This window comes from Xiphias gladius, chromosome 15, assembly GCF_016859285.1.
Source record: "Xiphias gladius isolate SHS-SW01 ecotype Sanya breed wild chromosome 15, ASM1685928v1, whole genome shotgun sequence".
NCBI lineage: Eukaryota > Metazoa > Chordata > Actinopteri > Istiophoriformes > Xiphiidae > Xiphias > Xiphias gladius.
In genome coordinates, this window is record NC_053414.1 from 2,369,020 (window position 1) to 2,385,943 (window position 16,924).

General features: G+C 44.2%; 1 protein-coding gene across 1 annotated transcript; it reads left to right on the plus strand.

The window, feature by feature from the left end:
- Nucleotides 1–434: 434 nt before the first annotated feature.
- Nucleotides 435–16,493, plus strand: rrbp1b (ribosome binding protein 1b). Its single transcript, XM_040147016.1, has 24 exons — nt 435–503; nt 3,127–3,791; nt 3,986–4,140; nt 5,010–5,132; nt 5,566–5,718; nt 6,720–6,838; nt 7,839–7,971; nt 8,070–8,166; nt 8,351–8,430; nt 9,707–9,744; nt 9,849–9,944; nt 10,193–10,244; nt 10,974–11,014; nt 11,120–11,207; nt 11,958–12,050; nt 12,277–12,369; nt 12,821–12,892; nt 14,105–14,191; nt 14,301–14,393; nt 14,700–14,771; nt 14,881–14,973; nt 15,499–15,582; nt 15,667–15,735; nt 16,281–16,493. The coding sequence occupies exons 2-24, from the start codon at nt 3,152–3,154 to the stop codon at nt 16,317–16,319; spliced, it is 2,610 nt and encodes an 869-aa protein (XP_040002950.1). The 5' UTR covers nt 435–503; nt 3,127–3,151; the 3' UTR covers nt 16,320–16,493.
- Nucleotides 16,494–16,924: the final 431 nt, after the last annotated feature.

Consider the following 16,924-nt stretch of genomic DNA (forward strand, 5'->3'; position numbering starts at 1 on the left):
TAAAATTCTTTATTATATTTGTAACAGGTAATTGTTTTTTATCATTAAAATAATGAAAAAATAAATAACTTCTTAATTATTTCTGTGACAGAAAAAAACATTTTTCTTCTAATATAAAGATTTGACCACTCATTTTATTGAAAATAAGACCTTTCAGTCATAAAAGGTCTGAATACTCAGTGTTTGATAGATTAAGTTTTTGTCTTTTTCTGTTTTCATAATTTTCAAATCAGAACAATCAAAATAAAATTAGTTCAATCTGTAGTTTTAAGCCCGAGAACAACATCTCCCATGGGGCCAGTGGCCGAGCTCGTGCGGATGGGCGGACGTCCTCCCGCCTCCGCCAATCCGAGAGGCGAAGTGTCTGCGAGTGACGTCCCCGCCGACCAATGAGGGGCCGCGCTGCCAGCGTGGGCGGAGCTTGTGGTCCCGTTAAGAGAAAGTGCCACGACTCCGCAGCCTGACCGACTCCGCGGAGGTGAGAAAACCTCTCCAGAACTCAGGTAAAGGCTTTTCTTTCACTGCTGCTGCTTCGCGGAGAAGCAACGGGCTGAAACTAAACGCTAAATGTCCGGGGGACGATGAAAAGCTCGAAGGTTTGGGGAAAATCCGTGGATTTTATACTTTAAAAAAAACCAGACTGCAAATTGACAGGAATGATGATCATATTAAACTTCTACCGAGAAAACGTTCGTTTAACTTCAATCCAAAATTTAAAATGGAAACATCTGGACAATATCACAGGAAAACTCAGTCAGAAGATGTGGCTCGTCTGAGTCCGTTAAAGCTACAGAAAAACGGTTTGGTGTGAATGAACATCGGACTGTTGGAGAACGACCCGTAAAAGGCCGAAATATTCAGTGTCGGAAACGAAGTAGCCTTTGGGTTAATGAGGGGATGTTTTTAATCAGAAGAAACCGACCTGAGTTATATAACTGCAGTGTGTGTTTGTGTGTGTGTGTGTGTGTGTGCGTGCGTGCGTGCATGTGCATGTGCGTGCGTGCGAGCGCGCGCTTGTACGGCTATACATTGTGAGGACCAGTTTGACTCAGACCTTTTGCAGTGAGGACATGTTGTCCGGTCCTCACACCCTCAACGGGCTGTCTGAGGGTTCAGGTCAGAACCAGGTTTAGGTCAGGGTTAGGGGCTAGGGATTGCATTATGTCAATGAGTACAAGTTTGCGTGCGCCGTGTGTGTGTGTGTGTGTGTGTGTGTGTGTGTGTTCATGTACACGGGGTTAATCGTGGACTCGCCCCTTCTGCTCCTCGAACATTCAAACACTCTGAAAAACGGAGCTCCCAGTAAAAGAAGCCATACAACGATTCTACTGGTCATAGACAAAATTAGGATTCGACTAATTGACAAACTAACTGGCAGAATAATCAATAATGAACAGAAATCGTTAGTTGTAGCCCCTGATCAACTGATGAATCAACTCATCGTCTCAGCTGTACAGAGCAACTTCAGTCTATTAGAGGTGGAGATGCCAGGTTTTCAATCCACAGGGACGATTAGTCAGTTGATGTGAAAACTCAGAGCAAAGCACGTGAGCTCACCGTTTTGTATGACTGAGATCATTCTGATAATGACCCCGATACAGTTTAACTGAACAAGCTGTCAGATTTAATCATTGATGGTGACCTTTGACCTCCAGTCAGCCATCAGCAGGTAAACACCACCACAAGAAAAATCAATATGTTCCCATAAAGGAAAGCTTTGTGCTTTTCATTTGTTCTTCTTTTTTCAGTATCAACTTTGGTCCTGTGTATTTGTTTGTTTACGCGTTTATTACTGATGTTCCGGGGAGTTTCGTGAATCTGCAGCTCATCTGTTGTGAAAGTCATTCTGCCAGTTCTGTATCAGAGCTGCTGGACACAAACCCGTGACAAACAAAATACCTGAACCTGAAAGGATCCCTCCAGGAGAACAGGTAGAAATATTAGGATTCCTTAGGAGAGGAGGACGATGACGACAGAAACAGATCAGCTGCACAAATCAGCGGTTCAATCCATTTGTGTGTTTCCCTGTTATTCTCTATGAACGTTACCCATCACTAATTTTCAATCAAACATCATTAATAAAGACCATCAGTGTTCATCATAGAAGTAAAGACTTAAAAACGAATAAAAACATAAATGAAACGTGGTTGTTTTTGGTTCCTCCTGTGGTTCTGGAGGTCCTACCATTATTTCTAAGGGCTGAAATGCTCTTAGGAGCAACCTCTTATGCTTAGGAAGGTTCATAAGATGGATTTTACCCGTAACTGAGCCTCAAGATGCTTTTAGGAAATGAGGCCCAGGTCAGTTTTTGGTGCGGATGGTGCAGATAGTGTGCTCATTTATAAAACCCTTTATGCAGCAGACAGAATCAACAGCTTTAATTCTAAATTCTTTAGGTCAAGTCGACTCTCTCAGCTCTTGGACACGGGACCGGGCTGTACACTGGTCTAAAAATTCTGTTCTGGATCAGAGTTATTGATTTGTCTCGGATTCGTTAAACTGTGTCCTGTAGTTATTTAGCACATCACTGTAGATGCTGCTGACCACTAATGAACACACTGTGTGACTGCGACCAGATGACAGGTGCACATGTCAGGTGGTCTGCTGAAGATGATCTTAAGTCTGACTCAGCTCCAACTTTACACAAATTATCCTCCTACAAAGCCCTGACAGTCCCAGGATTTCCACTTCCTCTTAGATATTCTCCGAAAAGTAGCGTCACTGTTCATCACCGTCAGAGACTCAAAACCACCTCAAAGATGCAAAACAACAACAGAGAGACACAAAAATTTGTGTCGACGAGTTACAAATTATTTCTTGATATTATTTCATGATACAATATTAAAATTTTTTTATTGTTGTTCATTTATTACACTTTTAACTTATAATAATGTTCATTTTATTATTGCGAAGAATCCCGGTTTAAATTTGGGTCTTGACACATTTTTACTAATTTAACAAATGTTCCCCCTTCTTCAAATCTGTGCCCAGTCTGACCCCAAATTAAAAGGTTTCTAAAACACCCCCGTTGTAAAAACGCTACTTCCTCCATTGCTCCTATGGGAGAAGAGACATTAATACATGAAAACTGTGAAACGTGAAATGTCCTTCCTCTTAATCCTCCAGACTTTCTGTAGGACACTGATCAGTCATGGACATCTCCGACCCGCAGACCCTCGGCTTCATTGTCTTTGGAGGCTTCATGGTCATCTCGGCGGTGGGCATCGCTCTCGTCTCCACCCTCTCCATGAAGGAGACGTCGTACGAGGAGGCTCTGGCCAAACAGCGTCGCGAACTCGTCCAAGCCCAGACCCAGAGGTCAGAGAAGAAGAAGAAGGACAAGACTTTGGAGAAGAAGAGCAAAGCCAAGAAGAGGGAAGACCGACCCGATGGAAAGTTCTCAGAACCAGGCAGCGATGGCAGCGAGGAGCCTGTGGTGGTGACCTGTACAGAACCAGAGTCTGACCCAGAACCTGCTGCAGAACCTGATGCTGCACCTGAACCCACACCAACACCTGAACCAGCACTAGAACCCACTGTGATCACCTCTGTCAAGTCTCCTCCAGCCCCTTCACCGAAGGAGAAGAAGAAGAAGTCAGCCCGGATGGAGCCAACTGCTGTGGCGGAAACCGTTGCTAAGGATGTTCTGGTCCTGGCCGTGGCCCCGGTGGTAGATGTTCCTCCGGTAAATGTTGTCGCTGAAGTCATCAAAGAACCGTCTGCTGCCAAAACTGAAGAACCCAAAGAGACCTCAAGCAAGAAGAAGAAGTTCAAGAACAAACCTGAGACAGGTGAGTTTTTAACTTTCAGCTGGAGTCATTAACATAAATGTTTAAGTGTTCATCAGCCGGTGTTGTCAGATTTTTCTTAGAGTCAAATATCATATATCGATCCCTCAATGGACCTCAGATGTATGATACCGGTTGGGCTCCACTGTAAAATAATGTTTAATTAGATTACTGTTGTCCTGGTTTTTCTATTAAAGCTTCCATCACCAAACCTACTGCTATCGCCCCGGTGCTGCCGTACGGCGAGCTGCTGTCCGCCGTGTCCAACGTCATGCTCAGTGACGACGAGAGGCACAAACTCATACAGGTCCTGAACCAGAAGGCTGGGGTCCGCCACGATTCCTGGCAGCCGGTAGATAAACACTGTGACAACGCCAGCAACCAGCTAACAGTAGCAGCTAACAAGTAGTGAAAGAGTTAAAAAAACAAACAGCGTACAAACAGCACACTGCATAATGTTAGCGGTTATAGCTAATATTAACAACTACAAACTCCTCCAATAGTAGCAGTATACATTGACAAAGTGAATACACAAACACTGTCACAACACCTTTCACCAGCTACCAGCTAACGTTAGCAGGTAGCAAATACTAGACTGTACACAAACAGTACACGATTTCATGTGATTGCTAATACAATCATCATATCACATAGTTAGCAGCTAGCACAGAATAAAGCCATATATACACTGTCACAATGTATGTGTGCTCAAACACCGGCTAAGGTTGGGTAGCACATTCCCAGTATATGGTGATACATATTGTGTACCATTCAAAAGCTAATGCTAATAGTTAGTGGAACTTTTCCGACTGCTAGCATTGTGAAATACTGTTCACACCTATAGATTTGAGTGGTAATGACTAGGAATCTTCTTAAAGATGTTTCTGAAAGCAACTGGGTGTTAAATAATAATTCGGTGCCTGATTTATAAACACACATGACTGCTTCACGTCAACCAAAGTCTGGTATTCGAGGTAACTAAACACAAATTATTGCTCAGTTTTTACCCCATAGCCAACCTGCTTCTCATACAGCGTTAACTTAGAACTAGATATTCATTCAGTCTGATAATTATAGTCTTGTAGTAACTGCTTTTGTCATCTTAAGTCTAAAGGTGTGGACATTTTCTATCACCCCTTTAAAACCCCATGTCCTTTTAATTAAAAAGCTTTTAAATATATCTCATCAAACAGTTATATTGGGTCTCTGTATGACTCCCAGGCCCGTCAGAAAGGAGACCTGCTGTCCACTCTGAAGAAACAGCTGGAGGAGAAGGAAAAGCTTTTGACTGCTGAGCAGGAGGTCACAGCCACCGCCAAGAGCCGCCTCCGAGAGTTCAGCAAGGTGATCCAGGCTGCGCTCTGATCATCAACCATGTGGTCTCTGTGAGATTTATCCCTTCAGTTCTGTTGGTTTGTCCAGTGGACAACAATGCAACTCACAAAGAAATGGTACCAGGACACCTTAAAATATCGTGTTACTCTGAAGGTCCGCTGAGATACGACGACAAGTTAGTAGAAAGACATGAATATGAGTGAACAAATGCAAATGTTCTTGACAGACTGAAATGGAAATTTCTTGACATGATTAAAAGTATCTGAAACAAGGCAAAGGACAAAGAACTGTGAATCGGCTTCAGGGACAGGTGCACTTAGCCCCACCTATATATTTTAGTACAAATAAATTTAAAATAAATTTTGTAGAGTAACAAGTCATCTTCAGACCTCTAGTTTATCATAAGAAGGTCAAATTGAACTTGCTGCGTTTCCTTCTTCAGGAACTTGGTGCAGAGAAATCCAAGATGGCATCCTTGGAGGCCAATTTGAAGGCGGAGCTGAGTGCACGGAGTCAGGAGGTTGACACCATTAAGACCAGAATGCAGACCACTGAAAAGGAACACTTGAAAAACACCCAGCAGCTCAACTCGAAGGTATGGTCTAGCTAACTTTAAATTATTTAGAGGCAAATCAATGCAAGCCTCAAGTCTCAAGTTTTCGAGTGCAGGTCTAAATCAAGTCACAACTCCCAAGGGAAAGTTTAAGTCAAATCACAAGTCCACTAGGGCAGCTCCAAGTCAAGTCTGAAATCCTGTCAAAGCAGGTGTCATTTCAAGTCTATAGTCCTTGGCAGTAGGTCCAAGTCAAGTCGCATGTCTTTGAGAGCAAATTACAAGTCTAAGGGGCAAATATAAATCAAGCCCCATGTATCTTTGAGACCAAGTCAAAGCCAACTCTCTAGCCCCTCTGGACACGTCTAATACAAGTCTCCTGTCTCGTCCAAGCAAGTCTCAAGTCCTTCTTGAAGGGACATTTGAGTCAAGTCTCAAGTTTTTGTGGGCAAGTCAAATGGAAGTGTAAAGTCCTCTAAGACAAGTCTAAGTAAAGTCTCAAGTCCTCGAGGGCAAGTCTAAAGGCACAGATACGCTTTCCGCAGAGAAAGTCACAAGGACATGAGCTGACGTGGAACCGTGATGAGAAAACGTTTGGAGCTAATATACTGCGTGCGGGTATCTTCTTGTGGCAAACCAAAGTTTTCCATTTCTCCCACACATCCGTGTAGTTATAAAATATCTGAAATGCGTGGATGGGCGAAAACCCGCTGCACAGGGGTGTGTCTGCCGGTGTCAGTGTCGCTGCGCGGAGCCTCGCAACCCTCGCAGATGAATCAAACGTAAATCAAGCTTAAGTCAAGTCCGAAATCTTGTCAGAGCAAGTCTCAAGTCAAAGGTCCTTGAAGCCAAGCAGAATCACAGCTCTTCAAGAGCAAGTTACACATCAGTTGCAATTCTGTCCAGTCTGTTTTTAATAGTTTTTAAATAGTGAATTTATGTCTCAAGTCTCAGGTCTCAGGTTCTGGCTAACTAGTTGTTAGCTGAGACTGTTAAGCAGTGTTTGTAGCATGTTTAGCTAACTGGCTATTAAACTGGAACAGATCAGGAGTTTGCAGGAACAGCTGGAGAACGGCCCCAACGCTCAGCTGGCCCGACTGCAGCAGGAGAACTCCATCCTCCGGGATGCCCTGAACCAGGCAACCAGCCAGGCCGAGAGCAGGTAACACACTCGAGTCCAGTTAGGTTAGTGATTTATTAAAGTACCCATTGCTAGCCTTTGGTGGCCATTGCCATAAATTTATTCAACGAGTTCTCCAAAGATCACCACCTAACTTTACCTGCTCGTTCAGTTCAGATCGGTTTCTGACCTGTAAATTGTGTTCATTCACAATATTCATTCGATTTCTTACTAATCCATTTTAAGCCTGCATTGCCTTTGTAATTTAGCCAATGAAACCACAGCATTACAGTTAGACGTCATTCAACTTTTGTGTGAAAGACTTTCATGATGCCACTGCAACATAGTAAATCACATCTTGGCAGCATTACCTGATATTATGTGAGTGAAACAATTAGACAGTATAAAAACAGCAGACTTAAGATATGTGCTTCAGTCAAGGTAACTACACTGACTGTACAGAACCACACTTTCTTAGTACTGCTGTTGGTTGAAAGCCGGATTTAAAATTTATTGTCTCCGTGCTGGAGAGGCGGCCTGAATCCAGTCCAAACCTTCTTATCGATACAGACAAATTACTGCAGGACTCTGTAGGACATATTATAGGAAACCATTTGGAAGGTTGTGCTCCTTTTGGGACTGGAAGAGGTGGGATGTAATACAACAGATAAAAGCAGAGTACACATAATATTCCTCCTGGAGGTGGGGGGCTGCCGCACCCTCAGTACCCCTCCCTCCTTCAAATATCTGAGACCAATGTCTCGGTGTCTCGTTTTCTTTACTAGACAATTAATTTGGGAGCGGCTGCACGCCTGAAGGTCTCTGCTTGGATTGTTCTCACATTAGTGCTCTCTGGGACTCCTAGTTGCCTCCTTAAGATGTTCTGGCCAAAGTCTGTGACCCTTGACTTTTGAGTTCAGCATCTCATTGGTTGTACTGACTGAACCTGGAGAGTTTCACTGTCACGTGACTCTTATCTGTGGGACACATGAGCAGGACTTGTGCTGCCCCCCTCTATCATCCGGTCTAACTCTCCCTGCAGGCAGAATACGGAGCTCGCTCGTCTCAGGCAGGACTGCGCCCGTCTTGGTCGGGAGTTGACCGAGCGGACCGACGTCCTGCGGGCCGATGAGGCACGCATGCAGAGCCTGGAGGCCAAGATGGCCACCGCCGAGGTCAGAAATAAGAAACTGTTGTCATAGATTTTTCCAGTTACTGATCTGACAGTGGAGCTGCTGTAAACAGGAAGTGACCCGTGTTTTCTGTCTTTCAGCTGGTCCACGCAGACACTGAGCGCGCCCTGCAGCAGCGACTGGACGAAGTGCGCTTGCAGCTGAGCGTGTCGCAGCAGGAAGCTGCTGCTGTTAGCGGTCAGTGTTTCTGTTAGCACGTAGCCAACTCAACCGCTCGGTTTCAACAATGCTGACTAACGCGAGACAGAACTGAAACGTTCCTTCGGCACATTTTTCTGCATTTCCTCACCAGAAGCCCAGAAACCCAGAAACCTTTTTTAGCAGCAGTGCATTACTTGTTTTCCTGCTGTTTGTACCTCAGAGCTGCAGGGGGCGCTGGCATCCAGAGAAGTTGAGTTGCAGGAGCTCAAGGCCCAGCTGGAGAACCAGGCTGCAGTGCAGGTAACAACCCGAGCACCTCACCTTCATCACGGGATTTATGTCCTGATGACAGGTATTCCCTCCACTTCTTCTTCTACAGTTTTACAGTGCAGTTTCAAACATGTCTGACAGTGGAAATGAAACTAGCTGCCTCAGTCAGTAGTCGGCACTAAATCCTTTTACGTCGGCAGGACGGAATATCGCTTTTTTTCTGCCTGACACACGGATCACTCCGGAGCCCCCGAAAGTAAATTTTATTTTGAAATTCTTTTGCATGACCTTGCAATAAATGTTGCGTTCCCTCTGATCCATAGAGAAAGGCTGAGCTGTCCTATAATATATTGTTATGTATGAGTAATGTGTTCTGCTGTTGGCTGTGGCCACGTTGTGAGTGGGCATTGCACCCTCAGGCCCGACTGCTCAGGCACAGGTCTCTATCATTGCATCTAAACAGATACCTAACTCACCGTCTGCTGCTGTGATTATGACTGTACGGGATGACGCTGTGATCGTGGCTGTTATGATTTACATTAGTTTATAGTGGGTGTAACACTGACTAGACGCAGGGTTGCGTGTGCGCAGCTTAGCGACACGGTCGCGCTGACCGAGCGTCGTATCGTAGCCCAACTCCTGTGGGGTGTCGGCAACACGTCTGTCACACCTGGTAGAACCACCTCGTCCGGCTGAATGATGCTTTCTCGTTGCTGATGTTAAGAGTCAGGGGACAGTTACAGCAGAGACGCCCACAGCATCGCAGACCGAACCGCGGCCGCAGCTTCAGACGGCGTCCGTTTACTGTTGCAGCTCGGCCCGTTGAAAGGAGGAATAAGAAATACGTGCATCGCGTTTAGTGTCGGTTCTCCTGTCGGTAGCATCTGCGGAGCGGTTCATTAAAGTGGCGGTGTGTTGGAACTGGAACGCACCAACACGCTACCTGGTCCTGTGGATCAGCGGGAACGCAACAAATATTGTGGGAGAACAGAAAAAAGTGGTTCAGAAAAACATCCCCTCGCTGAGCCTTCAGGGCCCCATTTAGTACACACATAAAAAGTTAAATACAACTAATCTGACCGAGTGAAACTGCTCCATCTGCTGGACATTACATTTAGTGTGAGAGAGTGAGGAAATGTTGGATACATATCAGATCAAATCAAATGTATTGTTGGGACCAATGGATGGAAGAACGCTCAGCAGATTCACTCATGGAGACGAAGCGAATTCTGGTAGAGTTTGAACGAGCGAGATCGAGCTGTTGAGAAACGGTGAAGCGACGGCAGTGACCTGTTTGTGTCTGCAGGTGGAGAGCGCGTCTGAAGTGGAGCAGCTGAAGATCTGGTACTAAACTTTTCTGTTGTCACATGACCGAAACAGTAGCCGAGTGTAGATGTTGTGGAGGTGTGTCAGACTGCAGAGTGACTTCCTGTGTGACTTCCTGTCAGTGTGCGACGCAGAGATGAGCAGGTCGTCACTCTGGAGGCGGAGCTTGCACAGCTGAAGGAGGAGCTACAGCTGCTGACATCATCACAGTCACAGAGGTCAGAAACACGACAAGCACAAAACAAATTAATATCTCCTCAGAGGAACTTTTTACTTTGAAAATCCTTTCTCAAACTGATGGATGAAGATGATGTTCAGCGATCATAAATGGGCTCTTATTGTGAAAGTGTCCACAAAGTAGCAGAGCCAGCAGCACCTGGTGGACGTTAGAGGAACTGCACCGTCTTGAATCAAAAACTGAGACTCTGTGAGTAGTCGAGGTGATTTTTGTCTTTTGTCTCCTCAGAGCGAAGGAGGACGAGGCCGGAGCAGCAGCTGGAGATGAGATGCCGAAAGACGTACGTTTGAATTCGCAGACCCAACATCAGGGTTGCAGTTTGAAACTAAGGCTTCCTCCTCGGTTTATCCTCCGGCCCCTGCACCACTAAAAATATAAAGCTTCTGCTAGATACGTTTTGTACACTGTCCTCCATCTTATAACTGATCACGCATTCTTTACATCCCTGCTGATCGTGATTTTGATCGATGATCGATTCTCTTCTCTCAGGCAGCCACTGATAAGTCCTCACGGTCAGAGTTCAGGCAACTTGATCTCTGTCAATTTCATCTTTTTAAATCACGACCACAAAACAAGTGTAACAGGATATATGAGTATAGATCTTTCATATTGTGCAAGGGCGGACAAATAAACATCTACAACATAAACAAATCGTTTTTCCTCCCTTTGTTTCTGCCCCCACCGCGAGAACAGTTGATTCTGACCATAAAACCACAATGAATGGATGATTATGAATAAATCAAAACACGAACAGCAGGTAAAAGAAGGAAAAAAGCAACAATAAAGACATTACAAATTCAGTTGATCCACTTCCCTGATTTTTGGTTGAAAGTGGCAGCAGAGAATTTCAAGCTGAAGAAGCAAAATCAAATTAAAACCGAATTGATAGAGAAAAACCCAGAAAGGGAGAGAGAGAAAAATAATAGGTGTTGATGAGGATGCTCTTTGAATCGGATCCTGCTGTGAGGTTTGTTGAACAGCTGCTGTTTCTTTGTCTTCTTCTCTGCAGGGATCAGGAAGTGAGACAGAGTCTGAGCAGCCGTTTGAAAGGTAAGACACTCACAACACACACACCTGCATTGAGCAGCTGAGGGTCAGTGGTCGAGGGTTTCGGGGTCCAGCTGTACGTGACCGGTTGTCGTTTGTTGTTATCAGTCTGGAGGAAGACTCTCAGCTGCTTCGTCTGGAGGAAGAACTTCAGCAGCTCAGAGACGAGCTGCAACGGAGTCGTAGCCACAGCGACGTGAGTCCACACCCACCTCATCTAATACTTCACAGTTCAATACGACCTGATGAGATGAGGCGTCCACCCAGTTCTCCCCGTTGACGCGCCAAGTCGGCATTTTAGGATTTACCCACTCCGGGGGGAATTTTGGAAAAACAAGAAAAACTCCGTTTGAGTTTGGACAGAGTCTAAGAAAAATCAGCCCGTTGACTAATTTCACCGGCCTGACGCGGACGTAGTGCGTAATAACAATGACTGTTGTGAATCATAGAAATAAAAGTTCGGGAAAAAATTCGAAGAGAACATTTCCAAGAATAATGTGAGAATTTAAAGGTTCAATCGCAACTTTCAGAAAAACGTTTCAGAAAAGGCAAATTTGGAGAAAATAGAATTCTGAAAATAAAGCCTGGATTTTGAAACAAAAGGGGAAACCTTGTGGTAAAATGAAAGACATGAAGGAAATATTTAGTAAAGTTGTTTCTGTTCTGAAATAAAAACTGAATCTGCAGTATAGTCTTCAAAATTTCAGACTCTCTTTGGGATTCCTTCATTTGTCTTTACTTTTATCAGGCTACTGTAGATTTTCCCTATTTAGATTTTACAGTGTTTGCCCATAAGGTTAATTCTGTCTTTTGTATGAAAACTGAACCAGAGGAAAATAAAGAAACGGCATCATACAGCATCAAGTACTGTATGAGGTGATATTTAGCGAAAACCCGGGACGTAGATCTCACTTTTCTTCCATCTCGTGTGGTTTTGGTTCCTCAGGAGCTGCAGGAGAAAATGTCGGCGTCAGCAGAGGCGTTGTCGGCCGCGGAGCGACTGATCGAGCAGAGAGGGGCCGAGCTTAAAGCGGCGCTGGTCAGAGATAAACGACTTCTTCTGTTCTGACGAAACACAGTGGGAAATACAAGTTGAATAAATACGCAAAGACCTGAAAATCAAGCGGAACTTTAGAGAGATCAAAACTAGTGAATAAGCAGACTTTGGTTACCAAGTTTGTCTTTACGGTCTGAAGTTTTACAGTGTAATGAGTGGAAGGTGCACTGTAAAATATATTCATAATTTCCTGCGTGTGTGTGTCCAGGCAGAAGCAGGGGTCAGGTTGGAGTCCCTGCGTTTGGACTTCCAGGCGTCGCTGCAGGTTCTGTTTCCTGGCGTCTCGGTGGAGCTGGAGCAGGTCAGTCAGCTGTTTCCTCTGTTTCTGAAAATTTTGGTGAAATTCATTGTTGAGTTCGTCCATGAGCCAACGAACAAGTGAAGAGCTTTTAATTCTGATCCAGAAATCTTTTAGGAACAATTGCAAACACTGTGAGATGAGGACGCTGTTGAACACCTGTATCCCTTGATTTTCTTTCAAATCCAGTTTAAATATTTAGACGATGGTTCAGCCGGTACGAACTCTCTGAATTCTCGCTGGTTATTGATTTTTGTTTGATCGCAGATGAGCTGTTCTTGGTGTAATCTCTTCTCATCGTCAATGGATAAAAAGTAAAGCTTGTTTCAGTGTGTTGTCTCAGATTTAACAGCTGTAGGAGCGGTTCAACTCTGACCGTCAGGACTTGGGGTGGGGGGTGACCAGTCCAGCAGACAGCAGCGGTGCGTTAACAGAACATGTGTTTTCTCTGCAGAGAAACTGGCTGGAACTTTTTACTCAGAAGGTTCAGGAGAGTAAAAGTGATGCAGAGACGTCTCACTGTGAGGTAAAGACCCAAAACCAACACACACACACCAGGTCGACAGCTGAGACAGAAGGTAGTGTCATTATTAGCACTGCGAGTGAAATTCTTCAAGAACTCAGAAACTTGTTCCCTGAACTCAAGATTTTTGTTTGTAGAAGCCATGAACTTTTCCAGAAACTCGGAATATCAGATTTTTTTCAAGGAACTGGTCACGAACTCTGGAACGTTTCCCACCATTTAGACACTTTTTTAAGAACTCAAGTTCATCAAGCACTTTTTCAGGAGAACGAATCCCAGAAGTCAGTAGATTTTTTTAGGAACTCAGAACCTTTTCCATGCAAAAAAAACATTTGTATATTTGTAGAACTCAGCTCATAATCTCATGATTTCTTTCCAGAAGTTTTTTAGCTCCTCTGTGACTTTTCCCAGAAATCACACAGATTTTTAGCTGAACTTAGCTGAACTCTTCTGGAATGAACTGAAAAACTGTTTCGGGAACCGATGACATTTTTCTGGAACTCTTGAACTCAGAACTGTAGACCCCGGGAACAGTTTCAGGGATTTCTGTTTTTTCATGAACGTTGTTGATTTAGTTTTTTTTTCATGTCCTTCATTTTTCTGTCAGAATTCTGTAACTTTTTCCAGCAGATAGTTAGATACTGAACTAGAGAAAACTTTTCAGGAGTGTCTCTTAGACGTCAGGAGATTTTTGAGGAAGTCAAACGTTTTTCCATGAAGTCAAGAATATTCTAGTAAAATCAGAAGCTTTTTCAGAAACTCTGGGATTCTAGACTTTTTTCAGAACTTTCACAGAAACTCAGCGCTTGTGAATTTGGTAACTTTTCCTGCAAAAACTTTTTTCAGGAACTGATCCAAATTATATGGTACCTGTTCTGGAATTCCAACAAATTACAGAAACTGGAATTTTGCTTAGGAATCGATCATTTCGATATTAAAGGTGTTATATTGAACAGCAGGTACTTTTATGTTATTTTCTTTTCCATGAAATCAGGATCTTTTCGTGGAACTCATCAGTTTCTGTGGGAGTTTTGTTCTCATCCTAGAACTCGAACTCTAATTAACTCTAACAAACTTTGAGGTGAACTGCTGCTGCCTGCAGATTCAGAGGGGCTCCCCCTGCTGGACGCTTTCAACACCCAGATGGGAAACAATTGGATACGTTTTGTTGTTAACATATATTTTTTTGTCTTTTTCTTTTTTGTGTGTGACCAGCTGCAGTTGAGGCTGAACAAGGCAGAGCAGAAACAAACTGAGCTGCAGGTAGAGCTTGATCAGAACAGGAAGCTGCTGCAGGAGACGGTGAGAACAATTCTCAAGCAACTTTGCTAGTAAACCTTCAAATTGAGCGGTTTCACCTGATTACCTGGTTATTAATGGCGGTGAATTTGTTTTGTTGTTTCTCTGGCAGGAGGCAGAGCTTCTGTCTCTGCAGCGACGCTCTGAAGAAGAAGAAAACACCTGGAAGAATAAACTTACTGAAGCCGAACAGCAGAAACAAACGGTGAGGGTCATTTATCGGATACGTCGTGTTCAAAATACTCAAAGTCACGTGACAACTTCACAGTTTCTGAAAAGTCCCAGGGAAACCTGTTTGCTCAAAGGCTGAATCAGTGATCATGTGTGTTCCAGGTCTCACGACTTCATTCTCAAAGTCTGACATTTTGTGGCCCCGATACTTAATCATATATTTTGCAGCATTTAATACAGATCAGTTAAACTACAGTTTAATGAAACCTGTAGACTTATTAAAAATCCTGGTGTCACTTTTTGAGGTAGTTGTTCAGTGAGTGATTCCTGCCGCCTGCAGGTCCTGGATCGACTCAAGCTGCTTGAGGACGAAGTTCAGTCGAAGGGGACGGAGACGGAAAACCCTCAGCAGGTCCGTCCTCTCGGCGTCTGTGTTGGGTGTTTCTGCGAAAGAAGCGAAAGCTGTAGTTTGGATGTTAACGATCGTTGGTGTTAACGTGGAGTTTATTGCTGTGTCTCAGCTGAAGGAGCAGCTGATGTTGTTGGAGGCTCAGCTGGAGAAACAGCTGGAGGAAGCCAGCTTCAGCCAGAGCTGCAGCGAGGAGCTCGCTCAGGTCCGAAGACACACACACACGATCGGCTCGATCACGTGTCACAATCAATCGAATAAATTAGTCTTGACTTTCATTATCGAATTTTCTCAATGAATCCGTTCATTTAGTCTATAAAACATCAGAAAACCGTCAAACATGTCCACCGCGGTTTCTCAGAGTCCGAGGTCTTGTCTTCAGGTGTCTTGTTTTGTCCAACCAACAGTGTCTGTCTCTTTAGTCTGCATCTGCCTGTGGTCGCCTGAATGAACAGTTTAACTATTAGTAACATGAAGCTTATCGTTATTTTCTGGAGGTGGGGCTTTGAATTCTAGTGAAACACCTTTTCACTCGTTTCCCAAACGTGCCCCACAATTGAGATCAATGAATCCAGGTCCAGTAATTTTCAGGGTTTGTATTTTTTCAAGTCGTTGCAAGTTTTACACCAACACTGCAGAAACTGAAATAATCACAGTGTGAGGTGAGGGGACGGGTTCACATCCAGTAGTTTGACCTTTGTGTGTGTGTGTGTGTGTGTGTGTGTGTCAGGTGCATTCTCAGTTGCAGCAGATGACCATCAGGTTGCAGTCAGAGCAGCAGCAGCGACGGCAGCTGGACGCAGAGCTGCAGCAGGTCAGAGTCACGTGTTCTACCGACCACGGTCAGATGACAAGTTGTCAGGTCGAAAACGCTCATCTATTGGTTGCTGTTTTTCAGGCGCGACAGGAAGTTCTGGAGCTGCAGCAGCAGATGGAGGCTGACCGGAGATCTGCTGCTTCCCCCAAGGTTTTGGTCACGTTTAGTCCTAATTTACCTTTTAAAGGCTTAAATTCTCCAGACTGAACATTGACGCCACAGGGAGAGGAAGCACTCACTTCCTGGCTTTGTCAAAGTAAAAGTTATGAGAAATGTTGCTCCTTCGATACGTGTGATAATAAAATAACGTTTATTTATGTAGGACAAAATGTTTTCAATCATAAACAGCAAAAATTTTCAGTAAAATAGGAAGAAGAGAAGAATTTGCTAAGAAAATTCCAAATATATTCAAATACACAAACTTGCTGTAAATGTATACACAGACATTAGTGATGGTGATGTGCTCATGTGTTTTAGGGTCCGCTACATAAGAAGTTATTTTCTGGATGAATAAGGTTTCATCTAAAAAATAACTACTTCTGCCAAACTTATCTCAGACGTGACCCATTGATAGATGGGAGATGACTCCGCAGCATTTCTTCTTACTTTTATTTTGGCGAGACGTTCAAGGTCGAGCCTTTAAAACAGGAGCAAAGTGTTTTAGTTGAATCTGAATTCTGCTGCTGTTTCTGCAGGAGGCGACAGTCGAGGTGAAGGAGGAGACGCCGGTGTGATTCCTTCCGCTCTCGGACCACGTTTCTTGATTTTGTTCCACCTGTAGCGGAGCGGCAGAAATCAGACGTCAGGTCTTTTTCTTTACAGTGAGGTTGAACGAAAACACGCAGCTCTGCTTTATTATTGTCTCTCTGCTGCTCAGTGACAAATAAACGGTAAAGTCTGACTGTTGGTTTTACGGGTCGATTTTTCTGTCGTTTCTCTCGGCTCCGACTTGTGAGAGCAGCACCTGCAGTGAAGTGTGCGGAGCTGAATACAGTCTGGGTCAGTTTGTCCCAGGGACAGATTAGGAGTCAACAAGACGGGCTCCTGGACACAAGTCAGAGACCCCCCACCCCTCCACATAGGAGGGCTTTTATTGTGAAGAAGCCACAGGAAACGGGTTTGTCTCTGAGGTTAGCGCCGACTGTGATCCTTCTTCGAAAATGCGTCTACAACAGAACCGTTCATTTGACCCGAGCGTGTTTGTTATAAACAGATTTCATTTTAAACAGCCACCTGCCGTTACCACGGTAACCACAAGTTTCACCAAGTCAACCAAGACTGAAATCTGAAGAATGATCACTTTTAACTTTGACCTGTAACAGTGTTTTTACAGAGTGGT

Excerpts from the sequence above, each read along its gene's own strand:
- rrbp1b (XM_040147016.1), top strand. The coding sequence starts at position 3,152 with ATGGACATCTCCGACCCGCAGACCCTCGGCTTCATTGTCTTTGGAGGC. Across the intron at positions 4,141-5,009 it reads GCCACGATTCCTGGCAGCCG|GCCCGTCAGAAAGGAGACCT; the intron begins GTAGATAAACAC and ends TATGACTCCCAG. Across the intron at positions 12,893-14,104 it reads CAGAGACGTCTCACTGTGAG|CTGCAGTTGAGGCTGAACAA; the intron begins GTAAAGACCCAA and ends GTGTGTGACCAG.